Raw genomic sequence first — 26831 nt, 5'->3', positions numbered from 1 at the left:
AGGTGATTTTGGTCAGCTTGGCCAGGTCCTCTCAAATCCAGACAACGCCACTCCAACCCTCTGCTCTGTATCAGGGCAGTGTGGGTTTCCCACAGAGGAGGCACGACACGGGAGCCGAGGCCCTCCCCCACACCACCCCGGTGTCCTTCAGCACATCCTACAGACTCCCTCCCCTTGCCCTTCTGATTCACAGCGCCCACCTCCCTGCACCTACCCTATTCGATCTACAGGGGAGCGGAGTCGCTTCGTGGCCGCCAGCCCGGGAAGGGGCGCCAGCCAGCTGGCGGACGCATGGCTTAGAGGGGTGTCTGGGCTGAGAGAGGTTTGGGGCTGGGGAGAGGTGCAGTGAGCTTGGGAGAGTGGACTGGTAGCACAAATAATGTGTGCATAAGGATTAGAAGAGGAGATCCTGGAGCTTTGGTCTTCTTTTTTCCCCCTGTAATTGTGCATTTCGGAGGGACTCTTGCTGCAAGCTCGGTAGGCAATAGCATCCGCTCCAAGACTACACTTCCCAGAAAGCTGTGCGGGAGGGAGAGGGGCCGTGAACAGGCAACCTGTGCTGCGCTTGCGCAAAGACTGAGCTGGAAAGGCAGGTGGGGGGGAGAGGGGAGGCGTGCCCGCGACGGGGCGAGGGGGAGGGGGCCGCGCGGCGGCGGCGCCAGGGCGGGCGCGCGTCCGCGGCGGTGATGGCGGTGCGTGAACGCGCGGCGGCAGCAATGGCCGCTCTGGAGCGGCGGGTGCCGAGTCTCGATGACTTCGCGGGACAGAGCTGGAGCTCGTGGGTGGAGCGGGCCGACCTGCCCGCGACTGACGGTGAGTGAAGCCATCCTAAAGTCCGGGGACCCCATCACTATCTCCCCTCCCCCCTTCCGGGCCCCCGCCAGCTGAGGGGAGCCGCCGACTGGAGCCGCCGTCCGGCTCCCTGGCCCCCCAAACAAAGGACCCGCCGGGTCCTAGTGCCCGCCTGCTCCGTCACCTTCGCGCCTCCGGGTCCTAGCGCCGGCTTACCGCTTACAGCCCACCCTGCCCATCTCTGCCTCTGCCAGTCCCCAATACCTGCCCCCCACATAGGCTTGCCTTTATCTTTCTCCTTGCCTGCTGCCCCCCAGCTCGCGCCCCTCCTGCACCTGCCTCCGGCTTTCCCTGTCCGCAACAGTCTTCTCCACGTGTTTCCCACGCACCCCACTTCTGTGCCCCCTTCCTCACCCTCCTTGTTCCTTCGCCTTTTGCCCCACACCTCCTGCTCCTTTTCGGCATTTGCCTGCAGCTGCAGTGCTTTTAGACCCCCGCCCCCTCCGCGTTAGTTCGTCCGTCCATCCATCTATCCTCCCTCCCTCCCTCCATCCTTCGGTCCATCCATCCATGCCTCTAACCCACTGTCCTTTCCCAGGCCTCTTGCCCTGCCTCTTGGCTCTCTCCTCTGACTCTCACCTTCTCTAGGCCCCTGAGTGTCTTAGTGAGCGGGCCTACAGCCCCTTCTTCTGATCTTTGTCTTCTGGGCCCCAGGGAGCACCTGGCCTCGTGGCCTTTCGGGGTGACAGCAGGCATCACGCCCCTGAAGAAGTTTGCAAGTGAGAAGAGGTGGAGGAGGAGACTGCATGGAGGGGTCTCTAATGACACTTGTTCTCCTCTGAGACATCCGACTCCCAGTTTCGTTCTGTCCATCATTCCCCGCACTTGCATTTCACGGACTTAAGAGTGGGAGCTGCCCCTTGTCTCTTGCGTGCCTAACCCACCACCCCTCATAATCTGGATATTATATAAGATTGTCAACAATCTTCTCATCCTAGAAAGGAGCATATCTGTTAATGGGCATCAGAGATCAGACCTAAGCGGGAGCCCAGGCCACCCTGGGACTGCCCCATGCTGGGTGGGCAAGGATGGGGCCATTGTCAGGGTCTGGGTGCATTGAGAACCGGAAATGGAGTCAGACGGGTTTGGTGACTCAGAATTGATTTTTTTTTCCAAGGGACAGGGAGGGGGCGTAGAGGAGGGAGGGGGGAGGAGAGAGGTAGGGGGATGGGGAAAAAGCTGCTTTGCACAGCTAAGATGTTTTTGTCATTAACCCAGAAACTGAGGTACAAGGGCAACCCCTGCCCAAAGCCCCTCTAAGAAGGGGAGGGACTTGCATAGCTGACCAAGGAGACTTTGAAGATGCTCAAGGACCAAAGACAGCAGTTTTTCTGCTCTGTGACCATCCTATCAGTGCAGGACCTGAGAAGCTGGGTGTAACTTTGACAATGCTATGGTAACCCAGGTGGAGCAAAATTGAATTCATGGGGGTGGGGACCTGGGAGAGTATCTATTTGGGATGCCACATAGTAGCAGAAAGGACCCATCTGAGAAATCTCAAGAAGAGACTCAGGGATAGAAAACTTCGTTAAGGACTGTTTCCCCTTTAAATGGGGAAGCAGGCCCAGAAAAGAGATGATATTTACCCACAGTCACCCAACTAGTTAGCAGTGGAGCCCTGAACTGCACCTTGAGGTGAAGGGTCCTATAAGAAAGGCGGATGGATTCTTCTTAGTGGGACCGTCTTAGTCCAGATGCAGCAGGTGAAGGAAGATGGGCATCTGAGAATGACCCACTGAAAGGTTCCCCAAGTGGTCCTCACACCAGGAGCTTGTCATGGAGTGTGGGCTTCATACTGTTGAGCTGCAGGCCCTGCTTGGGGCTTCTGGAAAGGGGACAACCTCTGGGCTGTCTTCTGGGAAGAACAGTCTCTGGTAAGGGGAGGCTGGAGATTCCCTAAAACTGGCCCTGAACCTTCTGAGCTGTGTTTCTCCTCTAGGGGCTGAGCTGGAGGAGAGTAGCAAAAACATGAAGAAGTTGGATGCCATGACCCTCATTAAAGAAGGTGGGAGTCGACACACATTAGGGCTGGGACCCAGGGCAGACAGGACCACGCTCCACTTTTCCACCACACTACAGAAGGAGGTGGCTGCTTGAAGCAGCTGTCTGGGGACCCTCATTTTGATAGGTCTGAGTCGGCCAGTTGCTCTGGCTCCTGTGACCTGCTGTTGGAGATCGTAATCATAGGTGATTGCCCACTCACCTGAAAGCGCATACCCTTTGGGACTGCTTAGATTGAACTCTAGAAGCTGGGAGCATTCAGCATGGAGCTTGTTATGTCAGCGGGGAGGTGAAGTGCCCTCTGAGTGGTGGGATGGGAGTGTTCTCCGATCTTCCAGGGAAACCCTGGGATCCTCAGCCCCGGTGACTTGGGCTTCTGTCATTGCAGACATGTCCATCTTCGGGCACTGCCCTGCCCATGATGACTTCTATTTGGTTGTGTGTAACCACTGCAGCCAAGTGGTGAAGCCTCAAGCTTTCCAGAAGCACTGCGGTGAGGGGAGCCCTAGGGAGGAGATAAAGGGACAGGGGAAGGTGGAGCATGGAACTCTGAGGACGGGGTCAGTCAGGAGGTCTCGTGGGGTAATGGAGGGTGGTGTTGAGGATAGGAAGGTCCTGGGGGTGGCTTCAGAGCATTGTGGGGAGTCGGATTATTGTTTGAACAAAATTCTAGCATCCAGTGGAGTTAAGGGAGGAGTTAAGGAGTTCAGGAAGCTAGGTCTTGAATTTTGAGTCTTAAAGGCTCAGATTCAAATGGGAAGGAGGCATGTTTACAATCTAATTTATGGAAACTCAGATTCTCTCATGTGAGTCTATGGACAGGGTTAGGTTGGGGAAGGAAGTGGTGATACCACTCACCTCGATTATTCTTTCCACCTCCTGGTGACAGAAAGAAGACACGGGCCCCTCAGCAAGCTTTATGCCCGGGCCCCACCCCCACCTCCAGCCCCTGCCAGCTCTCAGAAATGCCATGTAGTGAATGGGCAGGGCCCAGCTTGTAGGGCACCAGGTTCCACGAAAACCTCCTCCAGGGAGAAGGGCCAGGGGTCCCGGAGCCGTGGCCACCAGCCTCCTGAGAAGACCCAGAAGGACAACCTCTGGTAAGGAGAGGCTGGAGACTTTCTAAGACTGGCCCTGACCCTGACCCATGGATGGGTTGACATCAGTACAGGCAGCCCTGGGTCGAGGCGTACTCCTCACCGCAGGAGGCAGCCACCCTGTCTGCGGCTTCCTTCCATATATTCCAGGGAAGATGGGGTCTCCTCTTCCCGTGTTTCACACCCCTGCTGGAGCCCACCCAAATTCCAGGGCTGGGAAAGAGATGGCTCTGGGCTAGAGTCCAGGCCCCAGGCCTCCCCTCCCCTCCCCCAGCCAACCCCCTCTCTCTATATGTAGCCTTTTCGTGCCTGTGGTGAATCTGGAGAAGATGTCCAGTCTCCCGAAGCCCGATGGACATGGAATCAGGGTGGCCCCACCCTCTGCTTTTCTCAGCCAGCCAGGGGGTCTCACCAAGGACTCCCCTGGAAAACCTCCCATGGCTCCGCCTTCTAAAGAACCTCCTGGCAGAGAGAACATGGAGATCATCCCCAGTGAGGGGTCCAGTCACTGGGCTGAAGGCACCCCTCCTGAAAAGGAGCCCAGTGGGACCAGGCTGCCCCCTAAAACCCACCGGAAGATGGCTCGTGAGTAGTTGTGGTCTTGGGGGTCCGGAATGTAGAGTGGGGACTCCTTTGGGCTGCTTTGTCCTTGGGCCAGATGAGGAGGAGGTCAGGTTTATGGGCCTGGCCATCACAGGTTGTAGGGTACAGGAGCCCTGTCACCTCTTGACCTGCTTGTTTCCCGGGAAGCTTCTCTCCATCCTGTGTCTCCTGATCAAGGCTGAGGGAGCCCATGCCCAGGAGGTGAAGTTCTTTCTCTCTTTTCTCACCTAGATCCAGGGCACATCTCACAGCTGGCTTCTCTGGCATCCCAGATGCCCATGGCTGCTTTTGTTTCTTGATATATGTTGCCCTGCTTTGGGCTTGAAGTCCCAAAAGATGCATCTGAGATTGGGATAGGGATGGTTCTCACACCCAGCAAAGAGATGTCGATGCCCAGAGTTTCTCTGGAAGGTAGAGCCCCAGGCTGAGGGCTATAGGCTCTTCTGCCTTAGTACCAGTTCTTCTCAGGCCCTTGACAGGAAGCAGCCAGATCCTCCTGTGAACTCCTGGAAATGGTCTTGAGGTTCATTGGAACTGCTTTCCCCACAGGGAAGGAGTGCGACCTCAACAGGCAGTGTGGGGTAATAAATCCAGAGACCAAAAAGATCTGTACCCGCCTGCTGACCTGCAAGGTAACCCCCTTCCCACTGCACAATGAGTGAAGACAGCACAGGGCTTGCCCACTCCTTCCCTGGGCAAGGAGAGGAATGTCGATGTTACTGAAGATCCAGCTTAAGGGAAGGCGGTTAGGCCCACCCAAGGGAAGGGGAGATGGGGATGCCCCTCTTGGGCAGAAGGTGGGAACAGTGGGAAGGAGGGAATTTCCAGATTCCTCCATCCCAAAGGAGGGTTTTGGCCTCATGGGGGAGTGAAACAAAGACACATGAACACAGCTGCAAATATGCCCACATCTCTCCCCACCCCCAAGCTTGCCCAGGCCAAAGCACCCTGCCGGCCCTCACCCCTGCTCAGTTCATACCTACTCCCCAGCTCTCCACCCTGCTGTATTCCAGATCCACTCAGTACACCAGCGCCGGGAAGTCCAGGGCCGGGCCAAGGACTTTGACGTGCTGGTGGCAGAGCTGAAGGCCAGCTCCCGCAAAGGAGAGTCTCCCAAGGAGAAGAGCCCAGGGCGCAAGGAGCAAGTTCTCGAGCGCCCCTCTCAGGAGCTCCCCTCTTCAGTCCAGGTTGTGGCAGCGGTGGCTGCTCCCAGCAGCACCTTCTCTGTTCGTGCCAAGCAGACTTACCCATACTGTGCACTGCCCAGGTACGTCTAGAATCCAACCCCTACCTCACCTGGGGGTATTTGGCCCCTAAGCCATCAGGGGCCCCTGGAAACAGGCTCAGGGAGTGTACTGGAAGGTGCACTCACTCAGCCCTGGGTGTGGGGGGATTCCTGGGGCTCCTGACAGTGGTGTGGAAGCAGGAGACTTCCCCTGTTCCCAACCATGCATACCACAGCACCCCAGCCCCTCGGCAGTGTGCCAGATCCAACACTTGGGATATGAACATTTTCTTTTTTTTTGTTTGTTTGTTTTTTTTTTTTTTTGAGACGGAGTCTCGCTCTGTCGCCCAGCCCAGGCTGGAGTGCAGTGGCGCGATCTCGGCTCACTGCAAGCTCCGCCTCCCGGGTTCACGCCATTCTCCTGCCTCAGCCTCCCGAGTAGCTGGGACTACAGGCGCCCACAACCGCGCCCGGCTAATTTTTTTTTTTTGTATTTTTAGTAGAGACGGGGTTTCACCGTGGTCTCGATCTCCTGACCTTGTGATCCGCCCGCCTCGGCCTCCCAAAGTGCTGGGATTACAGGCGTGAGCCACCGCGCCTGGCCGGGATATGAACATTTTCCGAGCTGCCTCCAACAGGCCGAAACTTGTCACTGGGGAGCAGAAAGGCCGAAAGGGTCACAGTCCCGGGCAAGGCAGCCCTGTGTGTATTCACTCACTTGCCCCTTCGTGTGCAGAGGCTACGCCGGACCCCAGGGAGAGCCTGACTTGCTAAAGGACACATACATGCATCTCTGCCCGTCACACAAGGGGCAGACACGAAACACAGGCTCAGTTCACAGACAGGCTCAGCTCACAGACAGGCTCACAGGAATATGTAATGGAAGAAGGGGGTTGAGCGAGTTGACTGGGCTGACCAGAGCTGGGTACCATTTAATTGCGAAGATTTTCTGGAGGAGGCGGATCTACAGCAGATTATCCCCTGAGGAGGAAGGGCCTGGGAGGTGAAGGGGCTGAGGAGAGAATCCCTTGGGAGCGGTCTCTCTGTCTTTTACTCTGTGAGATCTGTTGTTCCCTCCTGTCCTTCCCTTCTGTCCTCTTTTGATTGCCCTGTAGGGTGTCTGCACCAGTGCCCTGCTCTTTGAGCTTGGTGGGTTCAAGGATGCCCCTACTCTGACCCCACAATAGTCACATTCCCCTCACATCTCTTTTGGCCCTTACAGGTCCCGGGCCTCCTCCGAGAGTGAATTGGATGATGAAGGCCCCTGTGGTGGTGATGGGGACCCAGGCCTGTTCCCCTTCCCCATGCCCCGGGGTGGGGCCCAGGCATCCAGCGAGGAAAGTGAGGAGGAGGGGACATCTGACGACCTCCACCTACCCCCTGACTGCCATTATGCAACCCGGCCCCCACGGCCACAAGCGGTAAGGACCTGGGACAGGGTCCTAGGGAGGGGGTGGCCCAGCACTCCTGGCCCACAATACGGGGAAAAGAGGCCAGATCCTGTGTGCAGATGCCCTCCGTGCACCCCAGACCCTGCCAACTATGCACTGTCCTTCTGCCTTTAGTTCTGCACCTTTGGGAGCCGGCTGGTGAGCCCAGGATGCTATGTGTTTAGCCGCCGGCTGGACCGGTTCTGCTCAGCACTCAGCTCCATGCTGGAACGGCACCTCAGCTCACACATGTGGAAGTAAGTCTCTTGGGCCCAGAATGGAAGTTCTAGAATGGAAATTCCCAGGCTCCAGACATACCTGGACTTCAGAAGCCCTGATCTTTCCTGTATACCCATAGGTGTGCCTTGGCTGTTTGCCAGCAGAACCCTAGATAGGGAGTGGCATGAAAAGGAGGTGGGAAAACTTGGCAGCCTAGAGCTTGGCTAAGGCAGGGCATGGAATGGTGGTCTGGTGTTGAATCTAGACTCTCATCCATCACTTCCAGTACCTTTTGGGTAACTAGGGATAGGGGATGCCCAAACCAAGATTTAAAATGAAGTTCCTAGTGGGCTACCTCCTAGTTCGTATGTACTAGTTAATTCCTCTCCATAGGCACACCCGTGTCTTCTTCCTAACCCTCAGTTCCAGCATCTTCCAGCAGATGGCAGCAACTCTGGGGCTCTGCTGGCCATTTCTAGGTGGGGCAGAGAGACTGGAGCGTGTCTTGTGTTGGGAGAAGCTCTCTTGTTTGCTTGGCAGTCACAGTGGGGCCTTCTTTTTGCTGCAGGAAGATCCCACCAGCAGCTGAACCTCCAGCTCACCTTGTCAACTCCCCGTTATCTGCTCCCCTGAGCCCATCCTCTACAGGCACCTGCCCCCGCCTTCCAGGTCCACCCCCGAGACCTGCCTGCCCAGCCTCCACGCCCCCCACCAAGGACAGCCTTGTCCCCAGCTACCCTGCAGGCTCCCCCAGTGTGGCAGCTGCCTGTAGCCAGGCAGAGTGCATGGGCGGGAGCCAGGCTATCACCTCACCACTGCCTGCCAACACGCCATCCCCGTCCTTCAGCAAGCTGCCGCCTTCCAAGGCCAGCAAGTCATCCAAAGGCAAGGATGGGGTGGAGGTGGAGGCCCCTTCTCGAAAGCGGAAGTTATCCCCTGGCCCCACCACTCTTAAACGGACCTGCATCCTGGAGCCCACTGGAAAAGGCAAACCCTCTGGCTGTCGGGGCCTCTCGGCCAAAACTAAAACAGCCCTGAGCATGGGGCTTAATGGGACAATGGGGCCAAGAGTGAAGCGGGCAGGGCCCCTGGACTGTCGTGGTTCCCCTCATCAGCTCCCTACACCAGTCAAGACTTCTCAGCTGGAGAACCGGGGAGCAGCTGGACATCCAGCCAAGGCCCTGCCAACCAACTGCCTCTCTGAGGAGGAGGTGGCCAAGAAGCGGAAAAACCTGGCCACTTACTGCCGGCCAGTGAAGGCCAAGCACTGTCAGGCTGGTGCCCCTGCTGATGTGGCCTGCTCTGTGCGCCGCAAGAAGCCAGGCCCGGCCCTGGCCTTTGAGGAGAAGTGCTCTACACTGAAGGTACCAGCCAGGCTCCCTGAAGATTGATGAGGGTGGGGCACATGGCGGGTACCTGATACAGAGAATATGCTACATTGGTGTTTGTGCAGGGAAAGGGAGGAAGGGGAAGTTGAGAGAGAGTTCCTGGACTGTTTTCTTTAGGAAGAGGTAGGTCAGTTCTTAGCGAACTGACTCCAGCTTTTGCCTGGTGAACCTTCCCCTATCCCTAACCCTTTCCCTTGGGCTGAGGAGATGCGGCACCCCTCCATCCCTGCTTTTGCTGTAATCGAAGGGCTACTTCTTTCTGAATTGGCTGTGACCCTCATTCCAGGTACTGGAGCTACCTCTGTTCCCTGAAGGAAAGGGAGTTTGAGTCCCTGGGTCACAGCCTAACATGCCGAGCAGCAAGGTGGGTGGGCTGGCCTCACTGGATTTTCCTCTGGGCATCAGGGCCTCAGAGGGCAGGCACACAACCCCATGTCCACTTATGCACATGTGCCCACCTCCAGGTGTGCAGGTGACAGGCAAGTTCTCCAGGGTTTCCAGTAAAGCCTGCAGCCAGTTTTATTTGCCTCTTCTGGTGGGAGCCCTGGCATAGTGTGCCATGTGCTCTCCATATGATCTCTGCCAGGAGGTGGGACGGGGGTGCTCTCCTGGGTTAGATGTGGGCCTAATCATAAACCCTGTGTATTCTCCAGCTTCACTACCCAGGCTGCCCACTACTTGCTCAGTTTTACTCACCGGGCCAGCAGAAGGAAACCAAGCTTTAGCCCTTGTAGTCCACACAGTTCACTGGGTAGGACAGCTGGTAGGCCCCCACCCTGACCCTTTCTCTCGCCTCTTGTCTTCCTGCAGTCAAAAACCCATTAACGAGAAAGTGCCTGCCCACTGCAACGGAGCCGCCAGCACCTCCTCCCCTCCAGATCCGGGCCCCAGGCTGCTGCCGCTTTTTATAACTTTATATTATTTTTTTTAAGAAAAAAAGCTCTTTAAAATACCTCAAGACTGTCTCCCTGTTCTGTTGCTGCTATGAAAATATAAAAACAGAAACATAGAAAAGGAAGGAAAAAAATAACAAAATGAGTGTCCTTACTGTCCCCAGCCCTACCCTGGGAGGCTGAGATGATAGGCAGCAAGACTCCAGCTCCCATAGCTTGCCTGCAAAAGTCTCTTATGCTCATTATTATTATTACTGTCATCTTCTCACTTTCAATAGTGTGAAAAATGTGTGGAGTTTGTGTCACTGGGGGAGTCTCTCCAGACAGGATGATGAGGCGTGTGGCTCTGAATGAGCAAGGCTTCCTGAGTCTTGACCCCAGAGACGACTATGGTCCCATTGGGAAGAAAAACTTGAGAGGGGAAGCTGCACTTCTGGCTCTTCTCTAGGATCCTTGCCCTGAGGATCTGGGAATTGGCTTGTGACCCTTTTCTGGTCCTTCAGCAACCCTAGGCGTCCATCCCTCCCTGAATTATTGCCTGTTTTTCTTCAGCTGTTCCTGCTTTTCCCACCTCTTACCAGCAGCCTCATTTTCTCAGCCACTTAGGGAGCTTGAGCTGGGTTGGTCATTGCTGTTGGGATGTTCCTGTTTTCTATTGGACAGCCTTCCTTCCCGGCCTGTGGGTTTGCCTTTAAGGAAGGGGTAGAACCTTTCCCAGGGAGGCCTCCTTGGGTTGAACCACACCTTTTTTGGAGGCAGGAAGGGAAAAGGCATCATCACTTGCAGAACTGGTGGTGTGGGAGGCCACCGGAGTGTGGGAGGCCTTGGTCCTTCAGGATCACCTGGCTCCTCAGGGCTGAGCAGCTTGTGAGGAGGCGGCAGGGCTGGGAGTGCCCTAGTTATTCCATTTATCTCGCTGGGAACCACTTCCGTGCAGATGCGAGATGAGACTTGCATCTCTCTCCTTTGGTCCACCAGGTTCAAGGCACTATATTTTGGCCATGTCCTTTCCTAGTCTCCTTGCCTTTAGGCAGGGAGGAAGCTTGTTCCCTGAACAACACAGAAGGAGGTGACAGGAGACAGTGCACAGCCAGGGAAATCCAGTACTACTAGAAATCGGCTCCAAACACTGGTTTCACGCTCTTGGTTCAGCGTACCAAGTGTGTGATTTGGGGTTTCACTGAAATCATTTGCCACAAATGTATTTCCAGAGGCTGCTTGGGATTTAGGCCCTTGTAGACAGACACACAGAAACAAATGAAGGTGGGCCGGGAACTGTTCGGTCCCCTTCTGCCTCCGGGCTCCCACGGGAGCGGGCCTCTCCGGGGCACTCGCGCTTCCCCCCCAGCCCCCAGAGGGCGCTGTGGGCCACTCCGTCGCACTGCCGGCGGCGTCCCGGGGGAGGAGCCTCTCCTGCAGCCGCCGCCGCCTCCGCGATCGCAAACCCGGAAGACGTGTTCGGGCAGCTGGAGTGTGCGAGCCCGCCGGCCACGGCCATGCAGCCCTTGGAGGTAGGTCTGGTTCCCGCTTCAGCTGGGGAGCCGAGACTGACCCGCTGGCTGCGGAGAGGCAGTGGGATCTTGGCGCACCTGGTAGCTTTGGGCTTCACCATCTTTCTGACAGCGCTGTCCCGTCCAGGAACCAGTGAGTGTGCGGGGCGGGGCTGCGGAAGGGGGCGGAGCGGAGATGCTGGAGGGGCAGCGCTTGGGAACGCCGGGAGACTTGGAGGAGGGACCCCAGCTGTAAAGGGGAGACAGAAACAGTGGAGGGATTTTGAGGGCCTGGTGGGGCGAGGTCCAGGGATCCTGGAAGAATGGAGTTTGGGGTGCTGAGGGGGAAGGGCAGACGATTGAACAGACCGAACTACTTCCTCAGAAACAGGTCCCCTGATGGAGAATAGAAGTGAAGGAGGCCGGGCGCAGTGGGTCACGCCTGAAATCCCAGCACTTTGGGAGGCCGACGCGGGTGGATCACTTGAGGTCAGGAGTTCGAGACCAGCCTGGCCAACATGGTGAAACCCCGTCTCTACTAAGAACACAAAAATTAGCCAGGCATGATGGCGCGCGCCTGTAGTTCCAGCTACTTGGGAGGCTGAGGGAGGAGAATCGCTTGAACCCGAGAAGTGGAGGCTGCAGTGAGCCGAGATTGCGCCACTGCACTCCAGCCTGTGCGACAGAGTGAGACTCCGTCTCAAAAAAACAAAAAACAAACAAAAAAGGCAGAGGACTGGGCTGCCAGCTAAGAGGTGCTGAAAGGGGAACCCAGGCCAAACTGTTGTGTGTGGATAGGGAGGCCCTCTTGGTTGCTCACTCTGGGCCCCTTGGCTGCTCCACTTTGTCCTTAGTTCCTGTTCCCGATTAGGATTGGGGATGGTACTTTTCTCATGTGGCTAGATTCTTTGGGTTCCACCTAGCTACAGGGGCAAGAACAATGGTACCAAGCCCTCAGCCTGTTCTCTTTGATTCTTAGGTCTTTTCTCCTGGCACCCTGTATTCATGTCCTTGGCGGTGAGTTTGGGCTTCTATCTGATTTGTTTGGGTATGCCTCACCTCATTCTGAAAGCACCCAGCTTTCAGAAAGCTCAGCCTTTCTAAGGTTAAGGCAGGTGGAGGAAACATCTAGGGTTCATTTTTCCCTGCAGCCTATGGGATTGGGAAACCTGGAGGGCTGGGCCATAGGCAGATGTCAGGTAGTTGAAAAGGGTGGGAGGGCATGGAAGATCTTTCTTTCTCCACTGGGGCCTGAAAGGAGAAGCGGGGAGAGGTGTTACCCAGTCATTTCCCGACTTGTCCCCAAAGTTCAGGGAGAAGTTTAACATTTGCTGTTCCACTGGTCAAGAAATGGGAGTCATTGTAGAGGTTGGGATGGGGAGGTGTCAACCTGAACGAGGAGATGTGCACTCGAGTGCTGATTCCCAGTTGTTCCCAGAAATGTTGAGCTGTGAGACTGGTGGTCCTGGTGGAACTTATTTAACCCTTACCCTTTGTCCTCTTTGTTAGGATGTATGAGAGCACCTCCTTTTTCTCAGGCCTCCAAGCCAGACATGAGGCTTACTGGCTTTCTCCTATGTTCACAGTTCTGCCTCTGCATGGCTGAAGCTATCCTACTCTTCTCACCTGAACACTCCCCGTTCTTCTTCTGCTCCCGAAAAGCACGGATCCGGCTCCACTGGGCAGGGCAGACCCTAGCCATCCTCTGTGCAGCTCTGGGCCTGGGCTTCATCATCTCCAGCAGGACCCGCAGTGAGCTGCCTCATCTGGTGTCCTGGCACAGCTGGGTGGGAGCCCTGACACTGCTGGCCACTGGTGTCCAGGCACTGTGTGGGCTCTGCCTCCTTTGTCCCCGGGCAGCCAGGGTCTCGAGGGTGGCTCGCCTCAAGCTCTACCATCTGACGTGTGGACTGGTGGTCTACCTGATGGCTACAGTGACGGTGCTTCTGGGCATGTACTCAGTATGGTTCCAGGCCCAGATCAAAGGTGCAGCCTGGTACCTGTGCCTGGCACTGCCCATCTATCCAGCCCTGGTGATCATGCACCAGATCTCCAGATCTTACTTGCCGAGGAAGAAAATGGAAATGTGAGTTCCTGCGAACTCTTAATCTGGGTGGGACACTTGCCTTGAACATCATGGTTCATTCGGGGATCTCTAAGGGATCTATTTCAGAAGTGATCAGGTTTTTGCACTTCTTGGCTGGTTCAGGGACTGCAGAAACCAAAGCTGCTGTTGTTGAGGAATAATTCAGTGGGTCAGAATGGGAAAATGTACAGGGTATGACTGGAAGGTGAGGGAGAGCCTGATCCTGAAGCCTCTACTTGATGAGAGACAGAGTTTTGGGTGGTGATAGTGATGTCCTGGTGGTCATTTCTTGCTTGTGTGCCTGATGAAAAATTGGGTTCCCGTAAGTAATGAAATATCCCAAATATCCATGGATATTTGGGTTACTTTTAAGAAAGCAGTGTGATGTAGTGGAGAGAGCCCATGGGTCTTATTTATGGGATATGGTCCTGTTAGGCTCTGTTGTACAACCTTAGGTGTGTTTCATATCTAAGGACCTCCGTTTCTTCATCTGTGAAATGTTTCTAAACAGTCTCTTAAGTTCCTTCCTTCTCTAATACTCAGCATCTGTCAGGTCGATGTCTCAGAACACCCTCCCAGCCGTGGACCATGTGGACCACTTAGCAGACTCGGGGTAGTTCTTTTTTTTTTTTTTTTTTTTTTTTTTTTGAGACAGAGTCTCGCTCTGTCGCCCAGGCTGGAGTGCAGTGGCGCAATCTCGGCTCACTGCAAGCTCCGCCTCCCGGGTTCACGCCATTCTCCTGCCTCAGCCTCCTGAGTAGCTGGGACTACAGGCGCCCGCCACCGCGCCCGGCTAATTTTTTGTATTTTTAGTAGAAACGGGGTTTCACCATGGTATCGATCTCCTGACCTTGTGATCCGCCCGCCTCGGCCTCCCAAAGTGCTGGGATTACAGGCGTGAGCCACCGCGCCCGGCGACTCGGGGTAGTTCTTTACTCTCTCTTTACTCCCCTGGAGGGACAGCTCTGCCCTTGAGGCCCTTCAGAAATTTGTGCTGATTTGGTCCCTGTGCCAGGGCACAGGGGGTCAGGCGCTGTGGAGAGAAGGGACTCAGGTGAGAGTCTTCTGGACTCTAAGACAGTAAATGCACTAAAGTCACTTTAAAGCTTTTGGAGAAGCAGGAGGGCATTGACTTAACCAAGCTGAAGGCTCCTGGCTGGGCTGCCCAGCCCAGCTGAGATCTCCCTTCAGCCCACCTCAGGATCTGGGCTTGAGGGCTGCAGGGCCTGCGTGTGCTCCCTCCCTGAAATCACTTCTTAGAGCAAAGGAGCCCTGGGCATCTCATGCTTTGCCCTTCTTAGGGCTCAGGTTCTTGCCTTAGCACATAGCTTCTGGGCACTTTTTGAAGCTTTTCATAAGGGCCAAGGAAGTGGGGCAGGGCTTTTCTGATCCAAAGAAAACAAAGTTTCTCTGGTTCCCCCTCTTCCCTTGTTATCTAAGCTTTCCTCACTTGTCATCTCTTGCCAGCTCTTAGGTCCAAGAGGGGGCTGAGTTTGGTGCCAGCTGGCAAATGAGGGCTGGGCTCTCTTCCCTACAGAGACCACCACCCTCCTTGCTGCAGCTGAAAGTAGTTCCCCAGACTGCCCTCGGTGGTGAGGACTGGATGCTAGACTGTTTAGTTGTGGTCTGGCTCAGTTGAGAAGATGGGACCTTCCTAGATCATGGCAAGGCCTGACAACAGCTGAGCCAGGAAAGTGCTGCTGAGGCAGGTAGACATAGCTCACAGGGAACTCTGGGAAGCCTGGGGTGTAGGCGCTGGAGCTCCAGTTCCCGGGAGCAGGGGCAGGTGTTCCTAGATGTTAGTGTTGTGGATGTCCTGGGTCTTTTGAAGATTCAGGTCCTCCTCTCCGGGTAGCTCAGAAGTAAGGAGGTTGGTTTGATTCAATAGTACAAGAATGGGGACAGCAAGGGCAGAAGTGTCCTCTCCATGTACCTCATTATGCCCCTACTGGGGGAGATTGCCTCTCCCAGGACAAGCATCTAAAGGAGGTCCCTGCTGTGCAGAAGGGTATTGTCCCTGTCTCTTTCATTGTCCTCCCTCCTCTCAAACTCTCAGTGTGGTGTGAACTCGGCAGAAACGGTTACTGGGGCTGCATGGAGAATCTCACCTGCGTTGATTTTGATCCAGGGACTGCATCTCCTCTTTCCTCATCACAGCCAGCGCTGAGGGGCTCACTCTACCTGCTGCAGGGTAGGAGGACCAGGCAAAGTTCACCAGCTTGCTCTGAGAGCAAGCAGGCAGTGCCGTAAAGCCTGAGCCTGCCTGAGGTGCTGCCTCCTCCCAGGTGGTGCGGGGGTTGGTGGGCGGGCGGGCGGGCGGGCAGGCGTGCTGACAGCCGGCAGTTTGCGTGGGCTGTGCCATCTGATGTCTATTCCCAGCCCTGGGAGGAAGGGGGAGTCATTTATATTCTGCAGGAGGAAGGGGCCCCAGCTGTCGCCTTTCTGACCAGCAGGCCTGTAGGGCAGGGGCACAGAGCAGAGAGGAGGGCACAGGTGGTCTCCTGCTTAGCCTGGTCTGACTGCAGTGTAGGGAATAGGTCACCAGGAGGAGCCCTTCATCCTGGCAGGCCGGATTGCGGAGGGACTTCCCTCCCCCTTCTTTCCATTTCTCCCTTCATCACCACCTGCCCTCACATCCTGGGGCAGCAGCTGGACAGCCATTAGACCTCAGTGCCAGGGCACTCTTCCTCCAGCTGGGATCTCAGTGGCTCCCAGCTGCATGGCCTCCTGCTTGTGTGTTCCCTCCTCCACCATCCTCTGTTCCCCGCACCTCCCTTATTCTCATGTCTGGGGTATTCACTTGGCTCCTCAGCAAGGAAGGAAACGCCTTGGAGGAGAAGCACATGGTTGCCCTTTTGTCCTTGCTCCCTGGCTAAGGAAAGCTGCTAGTGGTCAGCCTGTTTTGCCTTTTTAAAAAAAAAAAAAAAAAAAAGCCAGGACAGCGTGCTTAGATTTAAAACATTTGAATGTCATTTGCACACATTTTCATATCAAGCTAAGTCCTGATTCCAAATTTGATTATATTCCAAATTTGATTATATTCCAAGTTTGATTATATTCAGATTCAACCTTGAGGACATTAGAAATATAGATGGCTTCTGTATCCAAATCTGAATGGAAATGAGATTACCCTTCTGGGTTCAGATACCCCTCCCAAGCCTGCGTCTTTCCTGTAACCACCCCTCCTCTGAGCCCCATCATGGCTGGGGTTGGTGTGGAATGGGAGGAGCTCTGTGTCTGGGGAAGTCCTCCAGCCTCACCTTCTTGGCTCTTAAGTGGTAGGCTGTTACCACTTGCCATTCTGGGCCTCCTCTCTCCCCACCCTTTCACAAGGCAGGCTGCCCTTCGCACTCACTGGCCCATCCCTTCTTTCTCATCGTCCCACCCTTCCACCCCCGTGCATGGCTGCTGTAGGTCTGGTTTTTTTTTTTTTAAGACGGAGTCACACTCTGCCGCCATGCTGGAGTGCAATGGCACGATCTTGGCTCACTGCAACCTCTGCCTCCCAGGTTCAAGCGATTCTCCTGCCTCAGCGTCCCGAGTAGCTGGGACTACAAGTGCGCACCACCACAACCAGCTACTTTTTGTATTTTTAGTAGGGACGGGATTTCACTATGTTGGCCAGGATGGTCTTGATCTCTTGACCTCATGATCTGCCCACATCAGCCTTCCAAACTGCTGAGATTACAGGCGTGAGCCACTGTGCCTAGCCAGGTCTTGTTTTTAAAACCTCACTGTGGGAGATTTAGGCATCCTCCCTGAGCCAGCTGGCTGCTGTGCCAAAGCGTGTTCAGAGTTAATAATAATCATTAGCTGAATGGTGCTGGAGCCTTTCAGCTTCAGATCTCTAAGCACTTGCAGGCTGAGTCAGTCAGCCCTCACCTTCCCCCTCTTCCTGGGTTGCAGAGTGTAACAGAATGGGGAGGCACTGTGGAAGGATGTCAGGAATCTTGCTGCTAGCCACGCCTTGCACTGTCGTCTGGGAGTGGGCACTGTGTCCTCTCAGTGAACTAATAAGACTTGCACCTGACAAAGGTCAAGATATGTAGGGAACACAGTATATGCTAGGCTGAGACCTATGGTGGTGGCAGGGATGGCTGCTGAGCCTAACTTCTAGTACTCCTGGCCTTCCTTCTGTTTACCTGTCTTGGCCTCCAGGGGGCACCCCTGGTCTTGATGCCTCAAACCCAGCATTTCTGGGTCCCCTCTGCAAGCTTAGAGAGCAGGGAGGCTTCTGGTAGTGCTCCTGATGCTCCTGTGTCTGGTTGGCACAAAGACCCTGTGTAACATGAAATGAAAGGCGCATCGGCTTGGGGGCTGGGAAACCTGCAGTATGGGTTTACTGCGTCCCTATCACTAGTGTGGCTGTGGGCAAACCACTTATTGCCTGACCTACCTCACAGGGATGTTGTGAGGATTTGATGAGACAATGAATGTTAATAGGAATTGGAAAATTCAAAGCATTAAACACATGTAAACAGGTGGTATTATTATGTTCTTGTCCTTCTCTTTCACTGAGCCAGGCTTTGGGCTTTATGCTTCTTAGGCAATAAACAGTTACGGATAATGACAGTTAGGGGATCTAAGTCTCAGAGACTTGTTCTGGCAATCATAAGAAAACAGGGACACATTTCTTCCTTCCAGATGCAAGGTCAGCTCTTACCAACTCCTGCCAGAAATGCCACCAAGGCCATGACTAGTGAAGTTTGCCGTAAGTGCTGCCTACCTGGTGTTCTCAAATCACAGGGCAGACTGCAGATCTCGGAGTCAATATAGTTGCTCCCTAGGTCCAGCCTGAAGTTCTTGGAGCTGGTCTTCATCGGGAGCTGTAGGTCCCAAGTCTATCTAAATCTCTCCTAATTCTGACCTTCTGAGGGAAAAGTGGGGTGGACAAGCTAGGAAGGGAGGAGCAACTGGAACAAACAGCATCACCACAGACCCTGTTTCCCGAAGCCACAGAATGAGCAACACTTGCCTCAGGCATTGGAGATGCAGAGCAGGGACCCTTGGCTTCTGGGGGTCCACAGCCTGGTTTCCCTTTTCCCCCATTTCAGGCTCTTGGAGTAGGATCAGTCCCCTCCTCCTCCAAGTGCTTTATTGGCATTCACACACCCGCACACACACACACTGAAAGCAGTTCTGTTTAAATTTTAAATTGGGGAAGGATACTTTCCATTCCATTTGTCTGAGAGCAGCCAGCAGTCTGCCTGGAGTGGATGCAAAGAAGCAGGAACAACAGCAGTGCAGAGGCTTGAATATTCGTTTTTTATCTTAATTGTTTTTTCTGTCCTGGGATCCAGGAATGAAACACTAGCCAGGCATTGTGTGCAGAGCCTCAGCAGTTCTCACCAGCACTGCACAGAGAAGACAAGCTGAAAAGAACTGCCCTGGAGGGTGGTTTGAAGTAGCCCATCTCCAGCATGGTGCTGGGCTTAACCCCTTCATATAGGCAGAAATTACCTCCAGTGAGGGGACCTTCCCCCTACCTACCCTCTCAGGAGACTTGACTAGTCACGAGATGCATCACAGAATAACAATCTCAGTTTATAATCCACCTGCTATTGTTAGGATTTCCCAGACGAGTTTTTGACCTCTGTTGGAAGCAGATTAAGGAACGACTTCAGGCTATTCAATGGTATCTGAGGAGTCAACTCTGTCTCACTGAATATACATGAGTGGACCCCTAGCATCCCTATCTTTAAAGCAGATACCCAGTTATCTCATGGTGCTTTCTAAGGATGCTCAGTTCTGCTCAGGCCCCACAAAAGCAAACTACGACCAAGTGAGGGAGCAGTGGGAGGTGAGGGAAATGCAGCACAAAGTACAATCACTGCAGTACTCGCCAACCTGTATTTGTGTACACATGGACACACACACGGGCCTTGGCGTGACTCCTGCCTAATGTATGCCAGTCTCACCTAATGTATGCCAGTGCCGAAGGGCATCCAGAAGTCCCACCGCAGGGCTCCACATCCTGGCTCACTGCAGGTTGGTTCTCTCAGGCCATGGTTCCAACCAGGGAGAGTAAACAAGCTGACTAGATTGGAGGCCTCAGGGCAGGTCTAGGTGTCTTCACTATTTTGCATTTTCCACTTGAGAGTGTAGAAGCCTGATGAAGGGGTTTGACTGGCAGCTGCTTTAGCCTTCCTCTCTCAAGCCCCAGGAGAGGAAGCATCCAGCACAGGCTTACTGTGGCTAGACCAGAAAAGCCAACCATCCCACTGCAGGGGCCTGAGCCTTTTCTGCTATGTGGGTGGGGAAAGTGAAGCTTCCCCACTGGTTTCCTGGGAGACACAAGATAAGTGGTGCAAGAAGTGCAAGTGCAGAAAGGGAAGGAGTTGAGAGATTGTGGGGAAGAGAGGCCAGGCTAACCAATGCACTGAACTCGTATCTATTCTCAAAGAAAACTGTCATATTAGCCTCCTCCCTCCCCGCAAGTGCTACCTAAGAGTAGCCAGGGTAAGTGCTGCAAGGCATGGCAGACAAAATTGCCCATCTTGGCCAGAATCTAAGGAACTTCTTGTGGCTTGGGGGAGGTGATGGGGAGGTGGTGAGGATGTGGGTGGTGGGTGGTTGGGGGGTGTTGAAGAGATGCAGCCATGGACTTCCTTGGGCTGGGCACAGGCCAAAACAGAAGAGAGAACTCCAAGTAGTTCTCATCAGACTTGCTCTCCTTATTGGCTTCATCCTGTTGGCCAGACTGTCAGCCACAGAAAAACTGCTTTGCAGATGAAAAACTATATAAATGCAGAGTATGGGAGTGCTCTGACATCAACAGCTGTCATTTCACTGACTGCCAAAGTTGACTTGTCTGATGTGGCTGGTTGTGCAGTAGCTCCACCCCTCATCACCTTGGTTGTTCCTCCTGAAGTGAAAAACAACTTTCCAAATAGAGGAGGGCTGCCCTTCGGTCAAGACTTTAGGTAAGTATTCAAATTCGGATTCTTTCAATTTTTTTCCTTGTATCATTTCCTCTCCCCCCTTGGAATCTGCCATGACAACCCTCTTCTAGAATCACCAAGAGAGTAGCCAAAGAATCAGCAGGGTTAAGAGTTGAGAATCCAGTCCAACTTCTGGTAGGCTGAATCTGCACCAAAACGTAGGGACTGCATTTTTCCGTTCCACGCAATGCCTAGGACACACTAAACCTGTCAAGGAAGATTAACCTGCCCATTAGGTGAATATACTTTTAGCCTAAGATGGCTACCATTTACAACATGAAAATACTGATAATAAAAAATTCTGTGAAAGTGAGCTGCTCCCCACCATTTTTAAAAACCCAATCCAAGCATTTTTTCCATGGTACGGTCAGTAGGCTTGATCCAGACTTTTAAGAGAACTCTGCAAGGGTGGCAACCCTCTGCCCTAGGGATCCAGGAAGGCTTCATTACCTACAAGCCTCAGCGAGCATCAAGTCATTTGATTTCTAAACTCTAAAGCTTCAGTGACATTTGAGAATCTTATCTTAGAGGTCAGCAAACTATGATCTGTTGGTCAAACCAGCCCATTGCCTGGTTTTATGTGGCCTGTGAGCTAATAATAGTTTATGTATTTTTTAATGGTTGGAAAAACTCAAAAGGCATGTTAAAATTATATGAAATTCAAGTTTCAATGTCCATAAGTCAAATCTTTTTTGGACCAGAGCCACAGTCATTCATTTTTGTCCTGTCTGTGACTACACTCAGGCTATAGCAGCACAGTTGAGTTGTAACAGAGACTGTGTGGTCTGCAGAGCCTCAAATATTTACTATCTGGCTCGTTAGAGAAAATGTTTGCTGACCCCTGGTCCATCTTAATGCCTAGATGTGTATTTCACCCATGTCCGTACAATAGCACTTAAAAGATTTTCTTCCTAGATAGGCCACACCCTTCTGAGGTACAGTGAACCCCACCCACAGGCTGAAAAAATAAACCAGTCAGATTGTGCCAGGACAGAGACTCAAGCCAGGTTTAATGATCATTGTCTAGTTTTCAGAGCCCAGAGGCTCCAAGATTTGCCAGCCTAGGTGTACACAAGTGGGAGGAATGGGGTCTTGGACACGGGAGGCCTGCTTGCTTTGTCAGCAGAGCTACGAGGAAGTACAGAGGTAAGAACACACAGAAAACTGGATCCATCTGCTTTGTTCTCCCCAGCGAGGGTGTACCTTCTCCTGGCCCCTTCCTTGGGCCCCATAAACACACACACACACACAAAAAAATCACAAATAATTACACAGACAGATTGTAGAGCCCTGTCATACTCTGTCTCCAGGGACACCTGCTTCCTGGGAGACATGTCTGGTTTATGGGTGCGGGGTAGGGTGAGAGGAGGTGATCTCTCGGCCTTTTCTTATACCCACACCTGGCAGTTTTCAACACAGGGTTCTAGTGAGCTTACATATGGTGATTACTCAATTCTCCAATTAAAAAGCTACCTTTGGGTTCTATCACCTGAAACCACGGGAAGAAGCTAATCAAATCTCTTGGTAGGGCAGCCAGGTACATCATCTACCAGGTGTCTCAAACTCAAGGCCCAACTAGTGAATATAGTCAGGAGACAAGAGCCACAGGGCCTTTTCTCATTTCCTAAACTGGGTAGGAATTATGAAGAAAACGGCCCTCCTAGTCCTCAGGAGCTCCATCACGATGCCCCAGAAGGCCTGCTTCATTTAACGCTCACTTTAAAGATCGTCAGAGCCATAGATGGTGCCAAGTGGGGAGACTGCAGCATGGAGATGAGATTTTCACAGATTTCCTGATGAGTCTGAGGAGGGAGTCCTGGTTCCTATAGCTCCAGTAACAAAATTCTCAGGAGTCTCTGGAATAAATCAAGACAACTTTTCTCTCCTGAGGACAGTTAACAGGAAGAGCAGCTCACAGCTGCTTAGCCCCTTGCCAGTTTCCTTCTGAGTCCTTCAATGACCTAGTTCTATCTTAATTGCTCATATATTGCTCATATATATAGTCTTTAAGGGAGGTTTCTGAGGAGTCTCCTGAGACTCAGGAGTTCTTCCTGAGAAGAACCAGGTAGCTCCTCACCACCTCTTCTTCCAAGGTCTTCAACCCATGGTTCTTCTAACTCCAGCCTGGGCAGAAAAGTGATTCAGTGCCATGGAAATGTGGGTGAAGCTTCAGGGAGTTCAGAAATTAAAATACAGGAGTGTGTATTTGAAGAGCCTGGCATGGTCACTGTCTCTTCTAAAGGGGAATACAATTGTGTGGATGAAGTTGTGCACATTGGTGGAGACCATTCTGAGAGTGGCGTTAATGGGGACTACAGATTCACTGTCCTGGTGGAAGTCAAGGTGCTGGTGTGCATGCATACCTATAAGCATGCATACCTATGAGCATGCAGGTACTTGAGGGAAATGCTGCACCTCTCTCTCAGCAAAACTAGGTTACTAATAAAGGATGGACAGCAGTCTTGAGTTCCCAGGACCCAGACAAGGGGAAGATGTTGAGTCCCCTTCCCCAATCTTAATGGGAAGCTTAATAGGCCCTCCAAGCCCCTTACCCACAGGTAAATGACACCTCTTAGAACGTAAAAAGAGGTCAGAAATCTAGAGGATCTGGAGAACTTCCAATGGACCGGAAACGTGGGAGAGAAGAGACACTAAGAAAAACCAACATCAGAGAACATTTTCACCTTCGCCCTGCTCATCCCCCGCCAAAGCTCAGAGCAGCCACTCCCAGGGTATGCAGTCTAGTCAAAGGGAAAAGTTAAAGGGATCAGTCATCTCCATACTCAAAGTATTCTGCAACCTTGGATGGAATGGAATGTTGAGCTCATCCTTCTTAAGTTCCTCTGGCCTGACAACCACAACTGCAAAGACCTCTCAATGGAGGAATGGGGTGGCAGAACTCCCCTTCTGAAAGTTTAGTACTCCTGATTATCTCTGCTTCAGGATTGCCTGGAATCTGTGGAGAGGGCAGAACTCTAAGCTGCACTCCAAATTGCCATTCTGGGGTAGAGACTACCCAATTCCAGCCCTTCCGATGTCAAAACCCCATGCTTTGACTTTGCAGCAGAGGTGATATCTCTGAGAGGAGCAAGACAACCTTGTCCACATAGAGGAGATATATACTGGATTTTCTCTATCACCAAGCCTACTCTTAGCCAGCTGGGGCCAGGCTTTCCTGGACTCCTCCCCTTACAGAGCAGCATATTAGGGAAAATTCAGAATCCCACCTGAGCTTGATAAGGAGACTGGATGAAGAGATGGTATACATTGAGAATCAGCTCCAGCTGGATGCTACATAATAGAGGCTGATTTACCTTCATCCTTCTAGCGTGAAGTGGGCCCATGTACCATGTCTGTGGCAGGCATCCATAAAAGCTCTACCTTCAGCAGCCCCCACTCTGGCCTGACACACAGATGCTGGGAATCAAATACTAACCAAGGGTTTCACCAACCAGGGAATTAGCCTATCTGGAGTTCACCCCCCATCTACAAGTTTCGTGCCGGCACCGATGCTGTGACATGGACCCTTCAGTTCATGCTGTACCCCTCTGTGCTACTGGTCCCAGGACGAGGCACAGATAGCACATCCCACACTGCTGTCATAACTAACAGGCAGCAGGCCAGGCTCCTGCGAAGATCCATCCACCCAGGGCTCATCAGGAAAGAGGAAGGCTTTAATGGAAAGTCACAACAGCTTTGGGGAAGTGTTACCGATTGAGGTCTCAGCCTTTTCCTGACTCGTTTTCCAAAGGTTTTCAATTTCCCCAGCTGTGAAGTTTGACTTCCTAAACAAAGAAGATACTACAGCTTTTCCCCAGTGTGGCTCCTGTGGAAGCTCCCCCAACACACACAACATCACAGGTGTGGGTGGGCAGAGATAGAAAAAAAATTTTTTTTCTGAATGTTTTTCTCTTAAGGAGCTAGGGATGACCTCATGAAAGTTTAGGGAATCTGCTCTTCCCCTCACTCCTTCCTCAATCCCATCCAACTCAGACATGTTTCTCTTCCTCTACCACACAGAATTGGCAGGGCTTTGGGTACGGGTGTAGCATTTGTCTGAGGATTAATATACCCCCATGTGAAAATCGTGGCAGCCACACCCTGTTTGGGGTCTTGCTCTCTGTTGTACCTGGGACCAATTCCCTTGAGGTCAGGAGGAACCCATTCCCTTGGGCAGCCAGCCCTCTCTTCCATCCCCTCATATCCTTCAGGGGTGCATTACCTCTCCTGGGGCAGAATCTCCCCACCAACCCATCCTGCTCACACCACAATGGGCGTATCAGAGAAGACCGAGCTGACTGATTCCGGATCCGACATCCTCCGTTGGCCCTTGCCTGTGGCCTCAGGCACTGGCAGCGTGTTGCCTGGCTTGAGCTTGCCGTTTTGACCCTGCCCAGGTCCAGCAGGTTCCAGGAAAGCCACCCGCCGGTCAAAACCATCATCTTTGTCCCCACCAGCCATAGGATCATGGTTGGGTGTGGTACTAAGCATGGAAGAGCTGAGGCTGTCTCCTTGATGGCTGGAAGGCTTCTCTACACCCCGGCACCAGCAGCGGCAAGGGGTGAGGTATAGGTATATGAGGACCAGGACCACACTAAGGATACAGCCCACTAGGGTGGTATAGGCTGTGTTGAGGGTGTCATGGTGTCCGTGCAAGGTGAAATTGTGCACTTTCAATTCCACAGACAGTGTCTCATTGAAAGTCTCTCCCATGGCATAGCAGGTATACACACCACCGTCCTCGACCTGCACCTGCTGGAAAAGAAGACTGCCATCCTTAGACACACTCACCGTGCCATTGGTCACCTCATCTAGCACCCGTTCATTACTTGGCGTCACCCACACCTTGGTCATCCCTTGCTGCTTGGTGTCACACTTGATGATCAAGGTGTCACCCAGGTGGGCCTCCCAGGCACGCTCCTTGTACTCGCCACAGTTGAGGAAACTCAGGTTGAAGACATTGTGCAGCTTCTTGGAGTTCATGCAGTACAGATCCTCTTGAAAGTCCATCACGGAGCTCAGCTGCCGATACTGCCAGTGTGAAAAAAGCTGGTAGAGCTCACAGTCGCAGTTCAGGGGGTTGTTATGTAGGTACAGCCCATTCTTGATCCAGGCCGGCAGCTTCTGCAGGTCAGGCAGTGGCAAGTTCTTCAGCTTGTTAGAAGAGAGATCCAGGAGCGTCAGTTTGGGTAGCTTGGCTCCTTCCTTGACCAGTTCCAGAGGGAAGCGAGAGATCTGGTTCTGGCTCAAGTAGAGTTTCTGCAGCTGGGCCATGTCGTCGAAGGCGCACCGGTCCACCGCCATGATGTGGTTATTGTAGAGCAGCAGCACCTCCAGCACTTGCAGGTCACTGAACAGGAACTCATCCAGTGTACGCAGCTGGTTGGAGGAGAGGTCCAGGTAGCGCAGGTTGGGTACGGGGGAAAAGGCCTCAGAGGAGATGAAGTTCAGGTGGTTGTGGCTCAGCAGCAGGGAGTGCAGTTGAGTCAGGCGCGTGGGGGTCCACTCGGCCCGCAGGCGGCTCAGGTTGTTGTGGCTGAGGTCCAGTAGTGCTGTGTAACTGGGCAAGGAATGGGGCACATTGGGCAGCTGCTGTTTGGAGCAGCTGAGGATGTTGCTGGCGCACAAGCAGGCAGCAGGACAGCTAACCACGGCTCGGCCAGCTCTGGCCACCTCAAAAAGCAGCAGGGACAAGGACGGCAGCAGGAGCCAGAGGCCTCTCGGGTCACGGTGCGGGTGCATAGTGTCACTGGAGTGGGCGAGGAAGGCCACAAGGAAGATCTGGGAGGAGGTCACCCGGGCATGTTCTGGTGGGGTACAGAAGGGTCACTTGAGAGAAAAAGGATGGGTTTGTGGTCACCAAGGACTCCAGAGGAAAGGACACCCTCTCCCACTTCCCCTCCCACCCTTACCTCCACCCCCTTTGGGCTAGGAAAGAGATGCTGGGTAGTTTCCAGGCACTGTGCAGGCAGTGGGATGTAAATATCGGCCAAAGAGGAGGTGGCCCGAGGGCCTACTGGGCTGGGGTGACAGGGGTGCAGGCTGCAGGTATGTACAGGATGGAAGGGACTGCTGGGAGTCACAGGGATGGCACGGGCAGGGTTTGGAGGTGGGGTCGGCGTGCCTTTTGGGAGGAGCTGAGGGAAGGTCAACAGGGCACCGGGCTGGGTAGGACGCGTCCGGTCGGGGTTGAGGGTACCCGGGCCTGTAGGGGCGGGCTCCCCCCGGGATCACCGGTCACTGCACCTGCTCGGCGAGGACGTGTCTCAGCCCATGGCCGGTCCGGGAGCTCCGTCGCGGCCTCCCCCGGCGGCGCCTCACCGGCCGGCCTGTCACTGCGCCCGCCTTACGCAGGGGCCCGCGCCCGGCACCGTCGCCTCCCGGGGACTTGCGGGGCCCCGCTCCGCTCCGCTCACCCCGCCACCGCCTCGTCCACTGAGCCCGCCGGAGCCCACTGACCGCGGCCGCTGTCTCCAGGTCCGCAGGCCTAACGCGGATCGGTGCGGGGAGCTGGAGGCGCAGCGATCCGAGCGGAGGGAGCGGCGTGGGGGCAGCGAGCACCGCGCGCGCGCCCGTCGCCGCCGCCAGAGCCTCGGGGCGCGTGCG

At 53.9% G+C, this 26831-nt stretch overlaps 3 protein-coding genes across 10 annotated transcripts; 2 read left to right on the top strand and 1 right to left on the bottom strand.

Annotated features, from left to right (window-relative positions):
* The first annotated feature begins 637 nt into the window (after positions 1 to 637).
* Positions 638 to 9765, top strand: LOC105479276 (ataxin 7 like 2). 2 transcript variants are annotated; one of them, XM_011737232.3, is made up of 12 exons: positions 638 to 813; positions 2792 to 2857; positions 3242 to 3346; positions 3743 to 3953; positions 4249 to 4535; positions 5103 to 5185; positions 5567 to 5820; positions 7001 to 7199; positions 7344 to 7465; positions 7996 to 8791; positions 9102 to 9179; positions 9626 to 9765. In XM_011737232.3, exons 1-11 carry the CDS (start codon positions 687 to 689, stop codon positions 9141 to 9143), a joined length of 2292 nt encoding a protein of 763 aa, XP_011735534.2. In that variant the 5' UTR covers positions 638 to 686; the 3' UTR covers positions 9144 to 9179; positions 9626 to 9765. The 2 variants fall into 2 exon arrangements, with proteins under 2 accessions (XP_011735534.2, XP_011735535.2); XM_011737233.3 differs by lacking the exon at positions 9102 to 9179.
* Positions 9766 to 9913: 148 nt separating this feature from the next.
* LOC105479277 (cytochrome b561 family member D1) lies at positions 9914 to 15600 on the top strand. 5 transcript variants are annotated; one of them, XM_011737235.3, is made up of 4 exons: positions 9914 to 11352; positions 11584 to 11687; positions 12178 to 12215; positions 12785 to 13038. In XM_011737235.3, exons 1-4 carry the CDS (start codon positions 11205 to 11207, stop codon positions 12894 to 12896), a joined length of 402 nt encoding a protein of 133 aa, XP_011735537.2. In that variant the 5' UTR covers positions 9914 to 11204; the 3' UTR covers positions 12897 to 13038. The 5 variants fall into 5 exon arrangements, with proteins under 5 accessions (XP_011735537.2, XP_011735538.1, XP_011735536.1 ...); XM_011737236.3 differs by lacking the exon at positions 11584 to 11687 and having other exon boundaries at positions 9914 to 11219; positions 12785 to 15600; XM_011737234.3 differs by lacking the exon at positions 11584 to 11687 and having other exon boundaries at positions 12785 to 15600.
* A 600-nt stretch (positions 15601 to 16200) lies between these two features.
* LOC105479275 (adhesion molecule with Ig like domain 1) lies at positions 16201 to 26785 on the bottom strand. 3 transcript variants are annotated; one of them, XM_011737229.2, is made up of 2 exons: positions 26472 to 26785; positions 16201 to 26054 (listed from the first exon to the last, which is right to left on the bottom strand). In XM_011737229.2, exon 2 carries the CDS (start codon positions 25965 to 25967, stop codon positions 24486 to 24488), a length of 1482 nt encoding a protein of 493 aa, XP_011735531.1. In that variant the 5' UTR covers positions 25968 to 26054; positions 26472 to 26785; the 3' UTR covers positions 16201 to 24485. The 3 variants fall into 3 exon arrangements, with proteins under 3 accessions (XP_011735531.1, XP_070955375.1, XP_011735533.1); XM_071099274.1 differs by having other exon boundaries at positions 21206 to 26054; positions 26642 to 26758; XM_011737231.3 differs by having other exon boundaries at positions 21206 to 26032; positions 26472 to 26626.
* Between the last annotated feature and the right edge of the window lie 46 nt (positions 26786 to 26831).

Source organism: Macaca nemestrina, chromosome 1, assembly GCF_043159975.1.
Source record: "Macaca nemestrina isolate mMacNem1 chromosome 1, mMacNem.hap1, whole genome shotgun sequence".
Lineage (NCBI taxonomy): Eukaryota > Metazoa > Chordata > Mammalia > Primates > Cercopithecidae > Macaca > Macaca nemestrina.
This window is presented reverse-complemented; position numbering and strand designations above follow the sequence as displayed.